Below are 17,665 nucleotides of genomic sequence, written 5' to 3' on the forward strand. Positions count from 1 at the left end.
TGGTAAAATTGCTATACCACCAGTCCATTGGGAGTGACCTTCTCAGATATCACAAGATTTTATGAGAATTCTATGCTAATCATTGAAGGCTACTTTCAGTTAAATATTGTATTTGTTACCACAGTGTTATTTTGTCATTTTAACAAAGGTACTTTTCTATAATCTATAATAAATGAACTACAGTATTACTTGCCAGTACCGTACTGTAGTTTACATATTAAGATTTAGAATATTCAAGTATATGTTATGATTTCCATTACTAAATTGACATTACTAAATTTAGATCTTATTAGTAATATTGTTAAGGCTTTCAACCAATCCATTAATACTTGTGTGACTCCTAGTAATACTAATGAAGATATGCTAACTGATGAATCTCCCCAGCCTATTAGGATTGTACTACCGTACAAGGATCAAACTTGTTGTAACACGGTTACTAAACAACTTAAACAACTTAGTGCGAAGATTGAAAACGATATTTTACCAGTATTTACTAGTCGTAAGATAGGTGACACCTTAAAACCTAAAGAAATGAAACCCAGAATCATTAATTCACAATGCGTGGTGTACAAATTTCAATGTGGTTTGTGTGATACAAACTATGTCGGTTACACTTGCCGACACCTTTACAAACGCATTAATGAACATAACAAAAGTATTATAGGCGATCACCTAAAACAACATGGCATAACTGGTGATATCTCAGAATACTTTAGAGTCTTATCTAAATGTAACAATAAGTTTGATTGCCTAATTAAGGAGATGTTGTGGATCAAAGAGATAAAACCTACACTCAATAAACAATCGGATTCCATCAAAGCTAAATTGTTTATCTAACTCAGTAGGAGGAGCTAATTACTTAATTAGCCCTCAATTAGCATTTCCTGTCACCAACTTTGGTGCTTAGTGCACATAATTATTATTGTTTTGTATTCACTTGATCTTGAAAATGGTTCTATGATGGTACCGAAACGTCGATCTCTATTTTTGTCATTAAATTTTATATTGAAATTATATAGTAAACGTCTTTTAATTCGTAAATTGACATATTCAATTATTTTACACATTTTTTTTAGGAATGGTAAAAAAATGATCTATTTCAAATTGTATATTGTATACAATTTAAATATTGCTAAACAATATATTAAAACTATGCATATCATAGGGTGTACAAATTGTCTTCAATCTGATATCTAGCAATTTCCACAAATGTATATTTAGGAAGATACATTCCTATGTAGATGGAATCAAACTTTAAAAATTATTGAGACAGCTGCAAAATTTGGTGTCCATGAATATGAACTTGTACTTAATAAATTACATCCTTGTGCTAAGGGTGAGTGAATATATAATAATTGTCCCTCTGAATATTAATTTTTATAACAATTTATAATAATTAAAATTAACTCAAATTTGATTACTATTGAAGAGTGCTAGGTTTGTACTAATATGTAATAGAGTGTATCATCATGGTATTATTAACACTTGCAAGTGTTTTAATTTTTGGTTTCTATCCTTAGGGCACAAATACCATAAGATACAATTATGTTACAATTAAAACATTATAAACTATATGGAACGCTGCTTGCGCAACAATTCAGCGAATTTAATTTCGCAAGTGTTGTCGCAGGGTGAATGAAATGCTTCAATGATAAACATTTTTTTGTTAAAAGAAACCTAATTTGTCTTTCCTGGCCATGATTTTATCCAGCATTTCAAATCATCATTCCAAAAGCTGATTCTTGCAGCAATGACTTCCATAAATATTTTTGTTCCTACATTACAGTACTTGACACTCAAGGCTAATGGTAATGAGGTAACCAATGCATCATTGGTTTCACTAACCAAATTTTCCCTTAGTTTCTCACTTTGAATTCTTTGTATCATAATAATCTCCATGATCTCAATTATTGTATATAATCTTCTATAACAATAAAATTTATATATTTAATTAATTACAAAAAGAAAAACATTTTGCTTTTATTGAATCAGATTTTTTATTTATATTTATTTGGATTTACACCTTTAAATCGGTGGCACGCACACAATATTACGTAACAAATAAGTAATCAAACTATAACATATAACTACAGTAATACAATTCCCACCCCCACCCCACCCCCTTTTCTTTAAATTTATTTAATACAGCAATGATACATACTTGTTTCAGAGTAATACTAATACATGAGTAAAAAAAACAAATTCCACCTCAAAATCTATTCTCATACTGGCTTTAGTAGCAATTTTTAGTAGCTTTTATACCATGGATTTCCTCCATGCTTATACGAAAAACTATTGGTTTACAAAAAGCAAAACACTTAATTTGCCCCAACCTATTTTCCTGTTGAGTTAATCTAAGTTCTATAAGGTTCCTCTAATTCTATTTTAGTGATGATAATAGGTGGTGATTGTGCTCCCATTACTGTACATTCTTGATAAATTGTGCTTTTAGACAATGTATTTAAAGTCTACTAAACACTATTGGATGATTTTCATATTTGATATTAAAGTATACAGTATTTTGGTTTAGTTAAATCATATTTATTATTATATATTATTTTTGATTAATTTTGTTTATAATGAAAATGTAATACATATACCTGTTATTATTATTGTTACATTATTTTAACAAATGAAGCAACAAATTTATATAACATTTTAAGAAATTTGTCATTGATGAATAATAATTACCAATTTAAAATACTCCTTTTCATTTTATTATGTGAACTCTTTGTATAGATATCATGTAAAAACACAATCCTTGTATTGGGGGATGATCTCATGAAATTTAAATCCATTAAAATACAAGGTACATGAAAATTATGAATCAAACTATAAAATGCTTTTTCGAAATGAAAAATAATAATTTTATTGAACATATGCTTTTATAACAGCAGCACACTTTGACATGAAGGTGAGGAAACTTAAACTATACTATATTTATATAGACAAATTACAAAAGTATGATATTTGACCTACTAAACTATTACAAAACACCTACATTAAAATACTACATTTAAAAAGTGGTTAGAATGATCATAAAAAATTAAAATTACACAGTAATGTCAATTCCAAATGAATATTATTATTATATTAATTATTATGAATGTGGGTTGTATTTATTGTTATTGTGTCATTGGTAATTTGGTTTAGTGGATGGTGGTACTATCTGAGTGTTATCTGTTTAATTTTAGTTTACTTTTTATTTTATATTATATATATGTGTGAAGCCATGTCATCAATCAATCTCACTCATTTCCTGGTAACTTAGGCCCTATTTCTGCTGCCAATAAACAATATGGTATTTTTTTATACCTGCGACATGATCCGTCAACATCATGTTTTTATTTTCTGTCGCTGTTAGCTGTTTTACACACATGTATAGATATATTCGGCGAAAATGTGGAGCAAAGACGTCACAGTATTTACTATATAAATCTGTGTGGGGAAGGAGGGGGTGGGGAAGCTAAAATTTCTGGTCAACTAAAAGGTAATAAAAGGGACAACCACATTTTTAAAGACATTTCTAAAAAACATAAAGCAAGAGTACGGAATAGACTTGTCTCCAAAGCAAGTAAACTCAAAGCTGAAGAGCCTGCGAAAGCAGTACAACATTGCAAAAGACAATAACTCGGGGAGGGAATGAATTACTTGTCCCCATTAAGATGTTTTCTGTGCTCTCACAACATCTCTATCACTAGGGCTAGGCTGTTGAAAGTGAGACGTAAAACTTCCTTTAAGGCTTTATTGCGACTTTTAATTATCGACCAAATAAATGAATGGCAATTTGGGTAAAAAGGATGAAATTTAACACGACTACCCAAGAAGTATTGTTAGCAGAAACGGGGTACTGAAAAGTACGATATAAAAAATACCGTATTTTATACCGTATTTTTAAACCGTATTTTGAGTAGTTGCAGCAGAAACAGGTGCTTATTCTATATGAATGAGTCAGGTATATCAGAGGTGGGCCTGTAACCAGGAATGTACCTCTGGTCAAGACTTCAATAACTTTTGCTCCCATAGGATACAACTGGGTTCATTTACCTTTTATAAGTACTACTAGTACTGCATAATTAGGACACGGTAAAGTCATATCTGAATTGAAGTTCTAATATATATATTAATAGTTTATTTTGTATTTTTGTAGTTAAGTTAAGTGTTCTCCGAATAAATTATTAGTAATGGTCTCCCTTCCTTTGATGTTTTTATGGCCTCCAGATGTTACTTGCCAGTGTTTGCAATAGAGATAACATTAAATGAAGTTAGGTAAGAATTATTAATTGGCTTAAACAAATTTATGATAATAGGGTAAAGTCAAATAAAAGTAAAATTAATTAAAATCAGATATAAATTTTAATAGAAGAATAACAGCTATTTATCTCCCTGGCTCAATGTAGTTATGAAATTAGAGAAGGTAAAGGTTGTTGATTTTAAAGATACATTCCAATACACTTGCTTTAGATAGATATTTATGTACAAATAGGTCATAGTTTTATCAATATGGTAACTACACAACAAATTTACCAAATACCAGTTCATTGCAGACTAATGGAAATTTGGATAACATTTGTAAATGTTTGTATGTCTATGCGTATGAAACTCAAATTGCCAAATGTCTTTAATCCTCTAAAAATAGAACGACTATACAAAGTTTGTCGCCATGTGAATAAAAATGCTTCAATGATAAAAATGTTGTTGTTAAAAGAAACCAATTTCCTGAGATGTTTTCTTGGTCTTGTATCCTGCATTTCAAATCATCATCAAGAAAGCTGACTCTTGCAACACCACTCAAGGCTAATGTACTTAATGCATCATTGGTTTCAGTAACCAAATTGTCCCTTAGTTTCTCACTTTTACCTCTAATAATCTAAACTAGTTATGTTATGGCTAACTTGATTAAAATTTATTGGAGTAACTTAAGTAATCAAACTGGTGTCAATACTTATAATGATATAGTTATCAATAGTCATGTTTCTGATGTTAGGGAAAATTATATAGATTATGTCAATGATGATCCACAAAAAGTTCTGGATGATATAAGAATTTCATTTGAAGATGTTAAAAGTTCAATACTTCATTCTAAAAACAATAAAGCACCTGGTGTTGATGGCATCACTAACGAATTGTTAAAGAACGGAGGTGACTGCCTTATTAGGTCACTTACATATCTTTTAAACTATTTTGTTACATCAGAGAGAATTTCCACCGAGTGGAATAAGGGATCATTATACCTACCCATAAAAAAGATAACTAGAGGTATTACATTATCATCATGTGTTGCTAAAATTTTCAATCGTATTATTTGTGATCGTATCTCAGAATTTCTTTAGAGTAATCTAGTATTGTTACGGAAATCCAGGGAGGCGCTTTAGGAAAAATCATAGATGTGAGGACCACATATTTACACTTAAAGCATTACTGGCTACGCGTAATGCGGAAAATATGTTAACATACTTAGCCTTCATGGATTTCATTCTTTTGACACGGTTTGGCGTAATGGCCTTTTGTCAATAGCATGGAATACTGGTATCCCTGGTAAAGTCTGGAAAATTATTGATAAACTTTATACAAATGTCAAATGTAATGTTAAGTTTGATGATATTGTAACTGATTATTTTATGTCGATGGAGGGGTTAAGCAAGGCTGCGTATTATCACCGACCTTATTCTGTATTTTTATAAATGAACTCTCCAAAATGTTTTATAATGAAAATGTTGGATGTCATACTTTGGGCACAAAAATTAGCTGTCTTTTTTGAGCTGATGACGTTGTCTTTCTCAATTAAAAGTATTCTGAATAATACTGGATTTAATAATGTATTCTCAAATAACATACCTATAGATTCAGGTTTGTTTAAATCTTTAAAGTGTGTTAATTGTCAAATGTATGAATTGGATTGGTTTAAAAAAAAGCTGTACCAAAACCATCATTATCACTTTATGTTAAATTAAAAAAATTGCCTGAGTTAGAAAATTATCTTACTGTTAAAACTGATTTTCTTGGTGCTCAATTGAAATTTAGGGCAAGATCAAATACTCTTCAACTTGAAAGTAAATTAAGTAAATGGGATATGAATAATACTGGTAATTGTATATGTTATGTAAGGATGAACTTGAAGATTTATATCATTTTATGTTAAATTGTAAAGTACTACAAAAAGTGCGAATTTCAGAATTTGAATGCTTGAAAAAAAACCGTAATGATTCTGGTCTATCAGATCTATGGAATTCACTCCAGTTAAATAATTCAGAGGTTATTTAATGATTATACTTGGGCCTTTAGACAACGTATCAAGTCTAACATTATTGAATGATTTTTATATTTTAGTTATCTTACTGTTTTCTTTTGTTAATCAATTCTGTTTACAGTCATCAAATAATTCACTACAGCTGAAATAATCTAATCTATGCTTTCCTGTTTATTGATTGTCCCTAATTTGGGTTCCTATTGTTCCTTATTATTTTTGCTGGTAACACTGTGTATCAAGAGTGTGTATATCTTAACATAGATCTAAGTACTGTATATTCCTTTGTTCATATACTAATTGATATGCTAATTTAGTTTCCAAAGTATGTGGATTGCATTTAATTGGTATTAGTATTACAGTTTATTTTTAATTTGGTTTTATCAAATTTCCGTTTAATCGGAGTATTATCTGTTTTAATCTAGTCTATTTTTATTTTTATACTCAAATTTTAAAGGAGCAAATTTAAAATTCAAAGCAAGAACCAATAATTTAGACCATTGTAATATTTGTCAAACTAATTCAATAGAAACAATTGATCATTTCTTATTTGTCTGAAAATATATCCTCCATAAGAAACACTTGTTTTAATGAATTGAAAAGGGACTTATGTACAATTGATGAATACTATTGTAATATTTGTCAAACTATCAATAAAAACTAATTTATCATTTCTTATTTTTGACTTATTTCTTATTTGAATACTATTTGGAAATGTTTTTTAATGGTTCAACAAAATTTAAACACCATTGATTACTAGATAACATCTATGATTTATATCAAGATAAAACAATTTGCTCAATTTTTGGACTTTAATTGTAAATCATTTTTAATTACAGCTATAGTTAAGTCTAGGACCTGGGTCAAATTTGTATGCATTTAATTTAGGAGAGAACATCTCAACTGTTAGGATAATTTGACACCAACGAACAACATGGAATGTGTGCTGAATTCGCTATCCGGGGCGACCATGCCCAAAATCAGGGTCACTGACATTTGACCTAGAAATGACCAAAAAACACATTTTCTGGTTAAATTATTCTTTAAAATGCTACTCAACTTGTATTGACAATTTTTAATTATGAAACTAATTGTATGGAAAATGTGCATATTTTCATTACTTTTATACAAAAAACAAGTATTTGGTAGTGTAATTGTTATGTTTTTTTATATAATATTAAATTATTTAAGTGTTTGAAAAAACTATTTGGTATCAAATGAAAGCCCATTAAATATTCTATCCATTGCTACCCAACTTGTATTAAGAATCTGTAATTATGTTGTATTTTTTTTATATCTAGGCGGAGGATAGTCTAGATCATTATCCTATAACACTAACAGTTGAGATACTCTCTCCTAAATTGATGCATACAAATCTGACCCAGGTCCTAGACTATATGACTATACATTCATTTTAACTATTATTCATAATGGGTGTTAGTTTGTCCAATTTGTTAAATTTATTGGATATTTTACGTACTGGTGGCCATCTCGGATTTGACACCCTTAATCTTTTTTAGAAAAACATCTTTTTTGTATTACTTTACAACGTAGAGAAACTAAATCAGCTGGAATTTTGCTTTTAACAAAAAATGACAAAAAAATTACATAGTGGCCTATTAATATGAATATATATGTTCCGAGTATTTTGATACCAATATCATTTTGATAGACCAAAGGGTTACGGAGATAGGGCAATTTGGATGCCATTTTGAAATTGCATTGAAAATCTGTAACTATGAATAATGATGTAGATTTTTTTTTTAAATTTGCATATTTTATTAATTTTTGACAAAAATGAGTATATTAAATAGTGTAAATTTATTTTGGTTTATTTATAATGATTAAATTATTAAAGTGTTTAGAAGATTGTGCATATTTTGACAAAAATGAGTACTGTATACTGTACGTAAGTGCAAGTAGTGTACATTTATTTTGTATAATAAATCAATATTTTTTTAGTTTTAATGAAATATGTGACACTATATCAAATGAAAGCCAATCAAATATGCTATCCAATTGAATTGTAAAGTTAAAATTAATAAAGCTACTTTAGAAAATGTTTTATAATATTATAAATAAACCAAAATAAATTTACACTACTTACTGTATACTCATTTTTTTTCAAACACTGATGATGTAATGATTTAATATTATATAAATAAACATACCAATTACGCTACCAAATATTCATTTTTTTGTATAAAAGTAATAAAAATATGCACATTTTCCATACAATTATCTTCATAATTAGAAATTTTCAATACAAATGCTTTTATTTGATACCACACAGTTTGTCCTTGGCATTTTAAAGAATAATTAAACCTGAAAATGTGTTTTTTGGTCATTTTTTCGCTAGAGGTTGTGTTAGACTGAATATAAATATGAATATTCTGAACAATTTTTCACCAAAAGCAAATCTGTACGACAAGTGGTTGTCGAGATATAAGAACCACACATTTTTAACTTAAGACCCTGATTTTGGGCATGGTCGCCCCGGATAGCGAATTTGGCACACATTCCATGTTGTTCGTTGGGGTCAAATTATCCTATAACAGTTGAGATATTCTCTCCTAAATTAAATACAAATCTGACCCAGGTCCTAGAAAACAGAAACAGTCAAAAACATTTCAATAGAATAGATTTTACTATTATGAAAATTGTGCATTGTCAATTGTCCTTAAGATCGACAATTGTCCTTAATATGCACTTATTTCTTAAATGTATTGTTTATAGTTCATAGATTTTACAAATATGGTACAGTATTGTTAATTGTTATAACTTTTTGTGAACATTTTGTATGGGTTGAACCTCTCGTTACGTGTTCCTCCGTTTTAAAGGAGAGAAACCAATAACTATTATTATTATATTATGTTGGCACCTTTATCAACTCAGTAAAGGCACCATAGCAGAGCTATTAAAGCAACATAATATAAGTCTTATTGAAACTTTTAATCATTTTAGGATATTGTCTAAGTGCAAATCCAAATTTGATTGTTTAATTGCTTAATAAACAAAGCTATTCAGTTAAAGCTAAATTGTTTATTAATTAAGAAGGAGGAGCTTAATAACTTAAGTTCTCAGTATTGTAGGCCTTCTTTGATGTTAATTAACCAATTAATTAGTATTTCCTGTTACCCATTGGTGTTTATTGTTTTGTATAATTCGATTCGGTCTTGTTTTTTGTTATTAAATTTTATTGTCAAGTTATATAGTAAGCGTCTATTAATTAGTATAACAACAACATTTTTATATTTAATGACAAAACGTAGATAAAACGATTTTAATATTATTTTACAAATCTGTTGTCCTTAGCATTTTAATTAATTAATTAAAATATAATAGATCTGACATAAGATTATGTGTACCGCGTACTCATATGACAAGATATAGGAATTCTTTTTATCCAAATTCAATTTTTCAAATTTAATCAGGCGCTAGTTTTGTTACTTATCATTTGTATTATGTATGCCAAAGGAAAGCAAATTTCCACAAATTATTGGACGAATAAAATATATATTATATCTGATCTTAAAACTTTTTGAAAATGGAACATGTTCCCAATGTTAAATCATTACAGTGGCATATTATAACAATAGACCTATTATAATTTATAGGTCCATCAATGATACCAACACACAGATTTATTTCATTTATTTTATATACTATCATCATGTAATTATTTTTAAACCATGATTTGACCAAAAAGATTGTATCCTTTTATTTTGTATATTAATTGTAGTAAGGGATTGTAATGCTTTTATAACCATATTACTACACAATTAACTGCTCTTAGTCTTATCTCTGTGAGTGACAATAAAATCTCCCTCCCCATTAAATAACACCCCTCCCCCCTTCTACCCTAATGACATTCACACAGAGGTTCCAAATATATTGAAAAGATCATTTTTTTATGTTGCGTTATTAAAAATCTGTAATTTAACGAGAAAATGTGACTTTTATACGCAATTTTTTCCACTCATGTCGTAAATTGTTTACCACAAATGCGATGGAGCGTGACCGAAATTACGATACGCCGTCAGCGCCCGTTGACAAATATGCTATAAAACCTATAATTGACTATTTATAGAATAATGTAAATTTAATTTACAATAAATACTAATGACATAATAAAGAAATCCAAATATAAATTGAAATATTTACAGATAATGTGTTTAAAAATATCCAAATAAAAACGGCCTTCCATAACATAAAGTGCGCCCTCAATCGTCATACATTTATCAAACTTTTGAATTTTATGTTTATGTTTTATGCCATCACAAATGGCAAAATATATTTTTCGACTTTATGTTATTGTTAACTAGATTAAGAAGGAAAAAATCTACAAAGTCTACAAGATAATAATTTCACTTAACAAACTTTAACAGCGGAAAACGGCCAGTTTGTGATTAGTCAGAATCAGAAAATATTTACTCATTCTTCCCTAAAGGATGGTGGAGCTGAATTGTATTGGCATCCCACATTGTGTGACGTTTTTGAGACATTTTAGAATAAATTTCATCCCAAGTGTTATTTGAAAATATATTATTGAAAAAAAAAACCAAAACAACGCTTTTCTCAATTACGTTGTTGCCAAATTGAATACTGGTTCTAAGTTGTGTATGACCAAATCGAATTAACACGGGTGTTAAGATAAACAAATACACCATCATCCAGACTGTACCTCCCTTCCTAGACTCATAATAACTACTGTACGCATCTTGGCCCACTACAATTCAGAGAATTAAAACGCATAATATTTACGAGAGACTTGTTTCCATTAAGAATCTTCATTGAATGTCAACAACCATATTATTATTTTCCCATAAAAAAGGCCTATATAAATTTGGAAAAGAAACATCAAACTTTGCTAAGAAAAATATAAGATAAGAACTAAAAACAAATACATGTAAAAACTGCAGGTGTGCTAGGCAGATTCCGACTATACAGACATTTTGCGAAAGATCTGATCCTGTTATTTTTTCTAATGTCCTTTCTATGACTTAATAATCGCGATAGTTTTTAAATTGTCTGAATTTTATTTCAAAACCCAATACCTACAGCAAAATTAACTCGCAAATATAACAGGAAGGTTTTCCAAACGCCATGCTCTGTTGTCAAAATCTACAATTATTGTGTGAAATGAGAATAATATTATATCTTATATCTTTGAACAATGTAAATATAGGTTAACTATTTCAGCGGTACGTTTACAATCTGCGTAGGAACCTTTTTGAAAAGTCTTTGTAGGGCCTCATCGCATAAATGTGTTTCTTTCATCTCTGTTTATTCCGTTCCGTTTACATTGTATGTTTGCCAATGTTTTTATTGAATTAAAGATTGATAGTTGGTAACTAATGTAAAGAGGGTTTGTGCAAAATGTGGTCATCCCTAACCAGAGCTGCTTAGAAGTAGTTTTGGTCATATATTTTGTAGAAACAGCACTTGTGACAAAATCCGCCGTCAATATGTGCTGACAACCACATTATTTTGTGCAAACTTGCCACCCTCAATGTGCAATTGATGTATCAAATGATTTCTACACTTGTGTTGTTTTTGATGGAAATATAGGTTCAAATCGGCAAAAAATCATCACCCAAACATGACGCCGTTATATGTAACAAATTTTGATGTTAAATGTGCAAATAATATTTTTTAATCAAAAAACTGTTTCGTTTGCTAATGTGAGATTGAACGGCTGGTAATAATATGTATATTTTGTAACACGAAACATTTTTTTTGTGTTCAATTCAATTCAAATTCACATTTATTTAGCCAAAAGCAGCATGGACCTTACACTCGAAAAACGGCATTCTGTAGTAGTACCGGTAGTAAGTCCATTTACAAAAATAAAAATAAGTCATACTATTATTGCTGAGAATTATAAATTAACTTCAATCTGTGGAAGTAGTGTCATCATCAGCTATAGACACGATCGTACATCCAATATCATCGGACAAAATGTGTTGTTTTTTAGAAGACAGCATCTTTTATTCTGGATTACACAATCATATCTGCAAGGTGGACAAGGACGACACATCTCATTTTGGATATTGCATTTTTGCTATTTATTATTGAATTTTTCAAACAAAAATATGATATAGATAGTAACAACGGATAGGATTATGTGCTAGATGTATCCCGGGTCGTCCCTATGCAACGTATTTTGGTGTTGAAATATTATACTATATAGGGGGCGCTATAACAAGCAAAAATTGTATTCATAAAAGCATGCACAGCAAATTCATATCCAAATATCAGCAACAGAATTCATTTACGGCCTACAGAATTTTGCAAATCAAGATTTTATAAGATATCTCAACGTTAAAATCATATTGATGTTTTAGTTAACCCCTTCTCTGCGTATACCCGGTACTACCGGGTATAAACAAACGTCGTTGAAATACCGGGTATGGGCAAAACAATTATTTAATCGTATTTGCCTATAATATATAGCACCCTCTATATTCTTTCGATGAACTTGAATATTTTTGCAAGTCATTAAAAAAATTTTCCAGCAAAAAAAACGGCCCTCTATAGTTGTATTATCGTCTTGAAAATAATGCGCCCTCTATAGTTAATTAATTAATTAATTATATATAGTATAGTATATATAATAGTATTTCTATCTTGGAAAGTTGTTTTGAGTAGCGTAATGGCGGCAATTTTGAAAGTAACAAAAATTTACCAGCCCCAAACGTTTTTGGGATAGGATCCCGTTATTATCAAGAGGTGTGTATAACGTTAGCAAAATGTTTTCAAAATGTAATGGTTTCATTACAACGTTATTGTTAATGTTCATTTCACGTTAGTACTAAATGTTAAATTTAAACGGTTGTTGTAAATGTTTCAACGTTATCTAAAAAAGAATGTTTGGATGTTTCTAAAACGTTAGAAAAATGTTAACATGTTATGTAATCGTTTGTTTTAAATTGTAAACGTTTGTATAACGTTAGCAACAAGTTATTGAAATGTTGCTTGATGGTTTATTAGTACAACGTTAATGGGAACGTTCATTACACGTTAAATACTTGTTAAAAACAAATGTTATTTAGATGTCACATTATTTCAAAGTTATGTTGATGTTATATTTGAACGTTATTGTAAACGGTTTTTTTAACGTTAGCAAAATGTTACCAAAACGTTGTCTACTGGTTTACTTACAACGTTATTGGGAACGTTCATTGCACGTTAGGCCAATGTTAAAAACAAATGTTATTTAGATGTCACATTATAATGTTTATTGTAAATGTTATTTAAAAGTTATGTTGATGTTATATTTGAACGTCATTGTAAACGGTTTTTTTAACGTTAGCAAAATGTTACCAAAACGTTGTCTACTGGTTTACTTACAACGTTATTGGGAACGTTCATTGCACGTTAGGCCAATGTTAAAAACAAATGCATGTCACATTTTAACGTTTATTGTAAATGTTATTTCAACGTTATTTCAAAGTTATGTTGATGTTATATTTGAACGTTATTGTAAACGGTTTTTTAACGTTAGCAAAATGTTACCAAAACGTTGTCTACTGGTTTATTTACAACGTTATTGGGAACGTTCATTGCACGTTATGTCAATGTTAAAAACAAATGTTATATAGATGTCACATTTTAACGTTTATTGTAAATGTTATTTCAACGTTATTTAAAAAGTTATGTTGATGTTATATTTGAACGTTATTGTGAACGTTTTTTTAACGTTTGCAAAATGATATCAAAATGTTGTCTAATGGTTTATTTACAACGTTATTGGGAACGTTCATTGCACGTTATGTCAATGTTAAAAACAAATGTTATATAGATGTCACATTTTAACGTTTATTGTAAATGTTATTTCAACGTTATTTAAAGAGTTATGTTGATGTTATATTTGAACGTTATTGTAAACGTTTGTATAACGTCAGCAACATGTTATTGAAATGTTGCTTGATGGTTTATTTACAACGTTATTGGGAACGTTCATTACACGTTAGGCCAATGTTAAAAACAAATGTTATGTAGATGTCATTTTTTAATGTTTATTGTTAATGTTATTTCAACGTTATTTAAAAGTCATGTTGATGTTATATTTGAACGTTATTGTAAACGTTTGTATAACGTTCGCAAAATGTTATCAATATGTTTTCTAATGGTTTATTTATATCAATATTGGGAACGTTCATTGCACGTTAGGCCAATGTTAAAAGCAAATGTTTTATAGATGTCACATTTTAACGTTTATTGTAAATGTTATTTCAACGTTATTTAAAAAGTTATGTTGATATTATACCTGAACGTTATTGTAAACGTTTGTATAACGTTAGCAACATGTTATTGAAATGTTGCTTGATGGTTTAATTACAACGTTATTGGGAACGTTCATTGCACGTTAGGCCAATGTTAAAAACAAATGTTATATAGATGTCACATTTTAACGTTTATTGTAAATGTTATTTCAACGTTATTTAAAAAGTTATGTTGATGTTATATTTGAACGTTATTGTAAACGTTTGTTTAACGTTCGCAAAATGTTATCAATATGTTTTCTAATGGTTTATTTACAACGTTATTGGGAACGTTCATTGCACGTTAGGCAAATATTATTTAAAACAGTTATGTAGATATTGCTTTTCAATGTTATTTTGAATGTTTTACAGACGTTATATAAATATTATTTAGAACGTTAGACAGATGTTGAGTTTGAACGTTATTTTATACTGTCTGATTAACGTTATCAGCATGTTATAAAAACATATTGATTGCAACGTTATTGTGAACGTTCAATTAACGTTATACAAATGTTACTGAATTAGTTTTGTAAATGTTACTTTTGGACATTATTGTAAACGTTATTCTAACATTAGATGAACGTTATCAAAACATGTTTTGTAATGGTTACATTTTGAATGTTATTGTAAATGTCCTTCAAACGTTACATAAACGTTATTATAAATGTTCTGTATGAGGTAAAACGTAACATTTTTTAGAACGTTTATTTAACGTTAGGTAAATGTTAATAAAACAAGTTTGGAAAATGTTATATATTAACGTTATTATAAACGTTTTTACAACGTTGAAAGAATGTCCGACGAATAAGTCTTGTTAAGTGAACGTTATTTTAAAGTTCTTTTAACGTTCGTAGTGAACCTAACCAAACAATAACCAAACGAGAACGTTAGAAAAACGTTATGTGTTTGCTGGGAGGTGGTGTATAAACTAAAGGCTCTCAAAGCACACTTTTTCAAAGTAAATAACAAAAACAAGACTTCTGGAGAGAGGAGGAACACATTTTATGCATATGACCTGTGTCATGACATATGGGGCCACTCTGCACTAGCAACACCAGTCAATTTGTTCAGTTCGATTCAAAACGTTGGTAAGTTGTTGATTTCCTTTGTTGTTAAAACATTTTTCAAAATCTTTATTACATTTATATTAAATTTTTAAATTACATTTTCATTATTAAACATTACACAAACTATGTTTTTTGAAAACTTAAATAGAATCTGTCGAAAAATCTAATGGAGTCGGAGATGACCGCGCTAATGAAGAAGTAGTAGTTGGAGTAGGGGAACTAATGGTCGAGAACACAGATGAACCGAGGATAGAAGAGAACAGAGGAACTGGAGATGAAATAGTATTTGGAGATGAAATAGTACTTGGAGATGAAATAGTATTTGGAGATGAAATAGCAATCGGAGATAAAAGGGTAATCAGAGATGAAGCAGAAATCAATGATAAAAGAGTAATTGAAGTTGAAACAGTAGTTGCGGATGAAAGAGTAGTTGAAGGGGAAAGAGTAGTTGGAGAGGATAAACAAATCGAGGAGGCAAACGAGCCTCAACCTCAAGGCAAGTGTAAATAATTAACAATTATTAAATATTTTAATTTTAATAATATTGTGTTGCATCAATCACAGCATAGTTTAAACCTCAAAATATTACCGGTAGTTTTTAACATTTATTTTCACAGCACCCAAAAAAAAGCCGAAAAAAAAAAACAAATTCCAGGAGACAATGGAGGCAGTAACAGGGTCACTGAAAGATGTAATAAATACCCAAAATGCTCAGTTCGAAAAAGCTGAAGAACGGCGCATAGAGAGACAGGAACGCTCTGATGCAGAAATGATCAGGCAACACAATGCTAGTATCCAAAACATGATGTCTGCATTTCAAAACACGCAGATGCAGACAATGAGTATGTTGACGAATCTTCTTCAGACAAGAAATGGCCCACCACCAGATCAATATTACCACCCCCATCGAACAGTAGAACTTCATCCCCCATATCACTCTCCTGCATATAGTTCTGCCTCATACAGCTCACCACACAACTCAAGTAGTGATAGCTACAGTCCTATCTAAAAAAAATTTAGCTAAAGCTAAAATTTGTTGGTGAAACAGGTAGCATCAATTTAAAAATTGATGCTACCTGTTTCACAAAAAAGATGTTCGTTTTACCTAAATGTTTATAGTCATATAGTTAAAATATGATACCCATTTAAAAGTAATTTTGTACTTGAAGTATTGGTTTTGCATTTTCCAAATATAAAAAAAAATTTTTGTTTTTACCAAAAATGTTTATGGTATATACTGTAATGCTTTTCTGGGCATAGTTTTGACCTATATGAAAATCATTTCAAATCAATGTAGATATTTAATTGATGTTATGCAGAGTTTAAACTTTTAAAATATTTAAAATATTCCACTGAGTTGGAAATGTTACCTTAGTTTTTGTTTGATTTTTACGACAATAAGTTTGTCAGTATTAACTAGCAGTTACACATGTGCAAGACTTGCTGTGTAGATAGCATTATTACTATTACAAATGCAAATGTGTACATACGCTACTGTATATACTGATATGTCTTTATATTATATTGATAGTTTTTAATATATGGTAAAGTTTGAAAAGCTAATGATGTTAGCAAACTAATGTTGAGCATTAAAACAAATACTGAATAATTTATTACTGGTAATTATTTCTTTTAATATGCATACTTACTATATGTGAATACATTGTGTTTGGGTTTTTTTTTCAAAGCCTTATTAATATTTTTTTGGGAACAAAACATCTTAATATTATACTTTTACAAGATCTAATATAACTTTTTAGTGACAACAATAGCATCTGATTTAATCCACTATACAGGATTCAATGTTGTAAAGAAGCAGTAATGGCATCCCTGATAACTACTCCATTATCCAGCCTTCCAACACCATCCTGATTTTCATCTAATGGTATTATAGCAGGTTGGGCTTGCATCTCTTCATTTCTCAAATCATCCCATTCTTCATTGTATTGTTCTTTGTGTATTTCACAGAAGTTATGCAGTAAACAGCATGCTGCAATGACTTCACTAGAGAAACCCACAGTCACGTCGTTTCTTTTCATGAGCCGTCGCCATCTGCCCTTCAGTCTTCCAAATGCGTTTTC

At 29.6% G+C, this 17,665-nt stretch overlaps 1 protein-coding gene across 1 annotated transcript; it reads left to right on the forward strand.

The window, feature by feature from the left end:
- The first annotated feature begins 360 nt into the window (after nt 1-360).
- On the forward strand, nt 361-16,593 carry LOC144838326 (uncharacterized). The gene is made up of 4 exons (XM_078693664.1): nt 361-499; nt 15,477-15,605; nt 15,733-16,080; nt 16,202-16,593. Exons 1-4 carry the CDS (start codon nt 361-363, stop codon nt 16,591-16,593), a joined length of 1,008 nt encoding a protein of 335 aa, XP_078549790.1.
- Nucleotides 16,594-17,665: the final 1,072 nt, after the last annotated feature.

The sequence above is a fragment of the Antedon bifida genome, chromosome 3 (genome assembly GCF_963402885.1).
Source record: "Antedon bifida chromosome 3, ecAntBifi1.1, whole genome shotgun sequence".
Lineage (NCBI taxonomy): Eukaryota > Metazoa > Echinodermata > Crinoidea > Comatulida > Antedonidae > Antedon > Antedon bifida.

Coding starts and splice junctions, on each gene's coding strand:
- LOC144838326 (XM_078693664.1), top strand. CDS start 361: ATGCTAACTGATGAATCTCCCCAGCCTATTAGGATTGTACTACCGTAC. Junction 15,606..15,732: donor CAGTTCGATTCAAAACGTTG/GTAAGTTGTTGA, acceptor AAACTTAAATAG/AATCTGTCGAAAAATCTAAT. Junction 16,081..16,201: donor AAACGAGCCTCAACCTCAAG/GCAAGTGTAAAT, acceptor TTATTTTCACAG/CACCCAAAAAAAAGCCGAAA.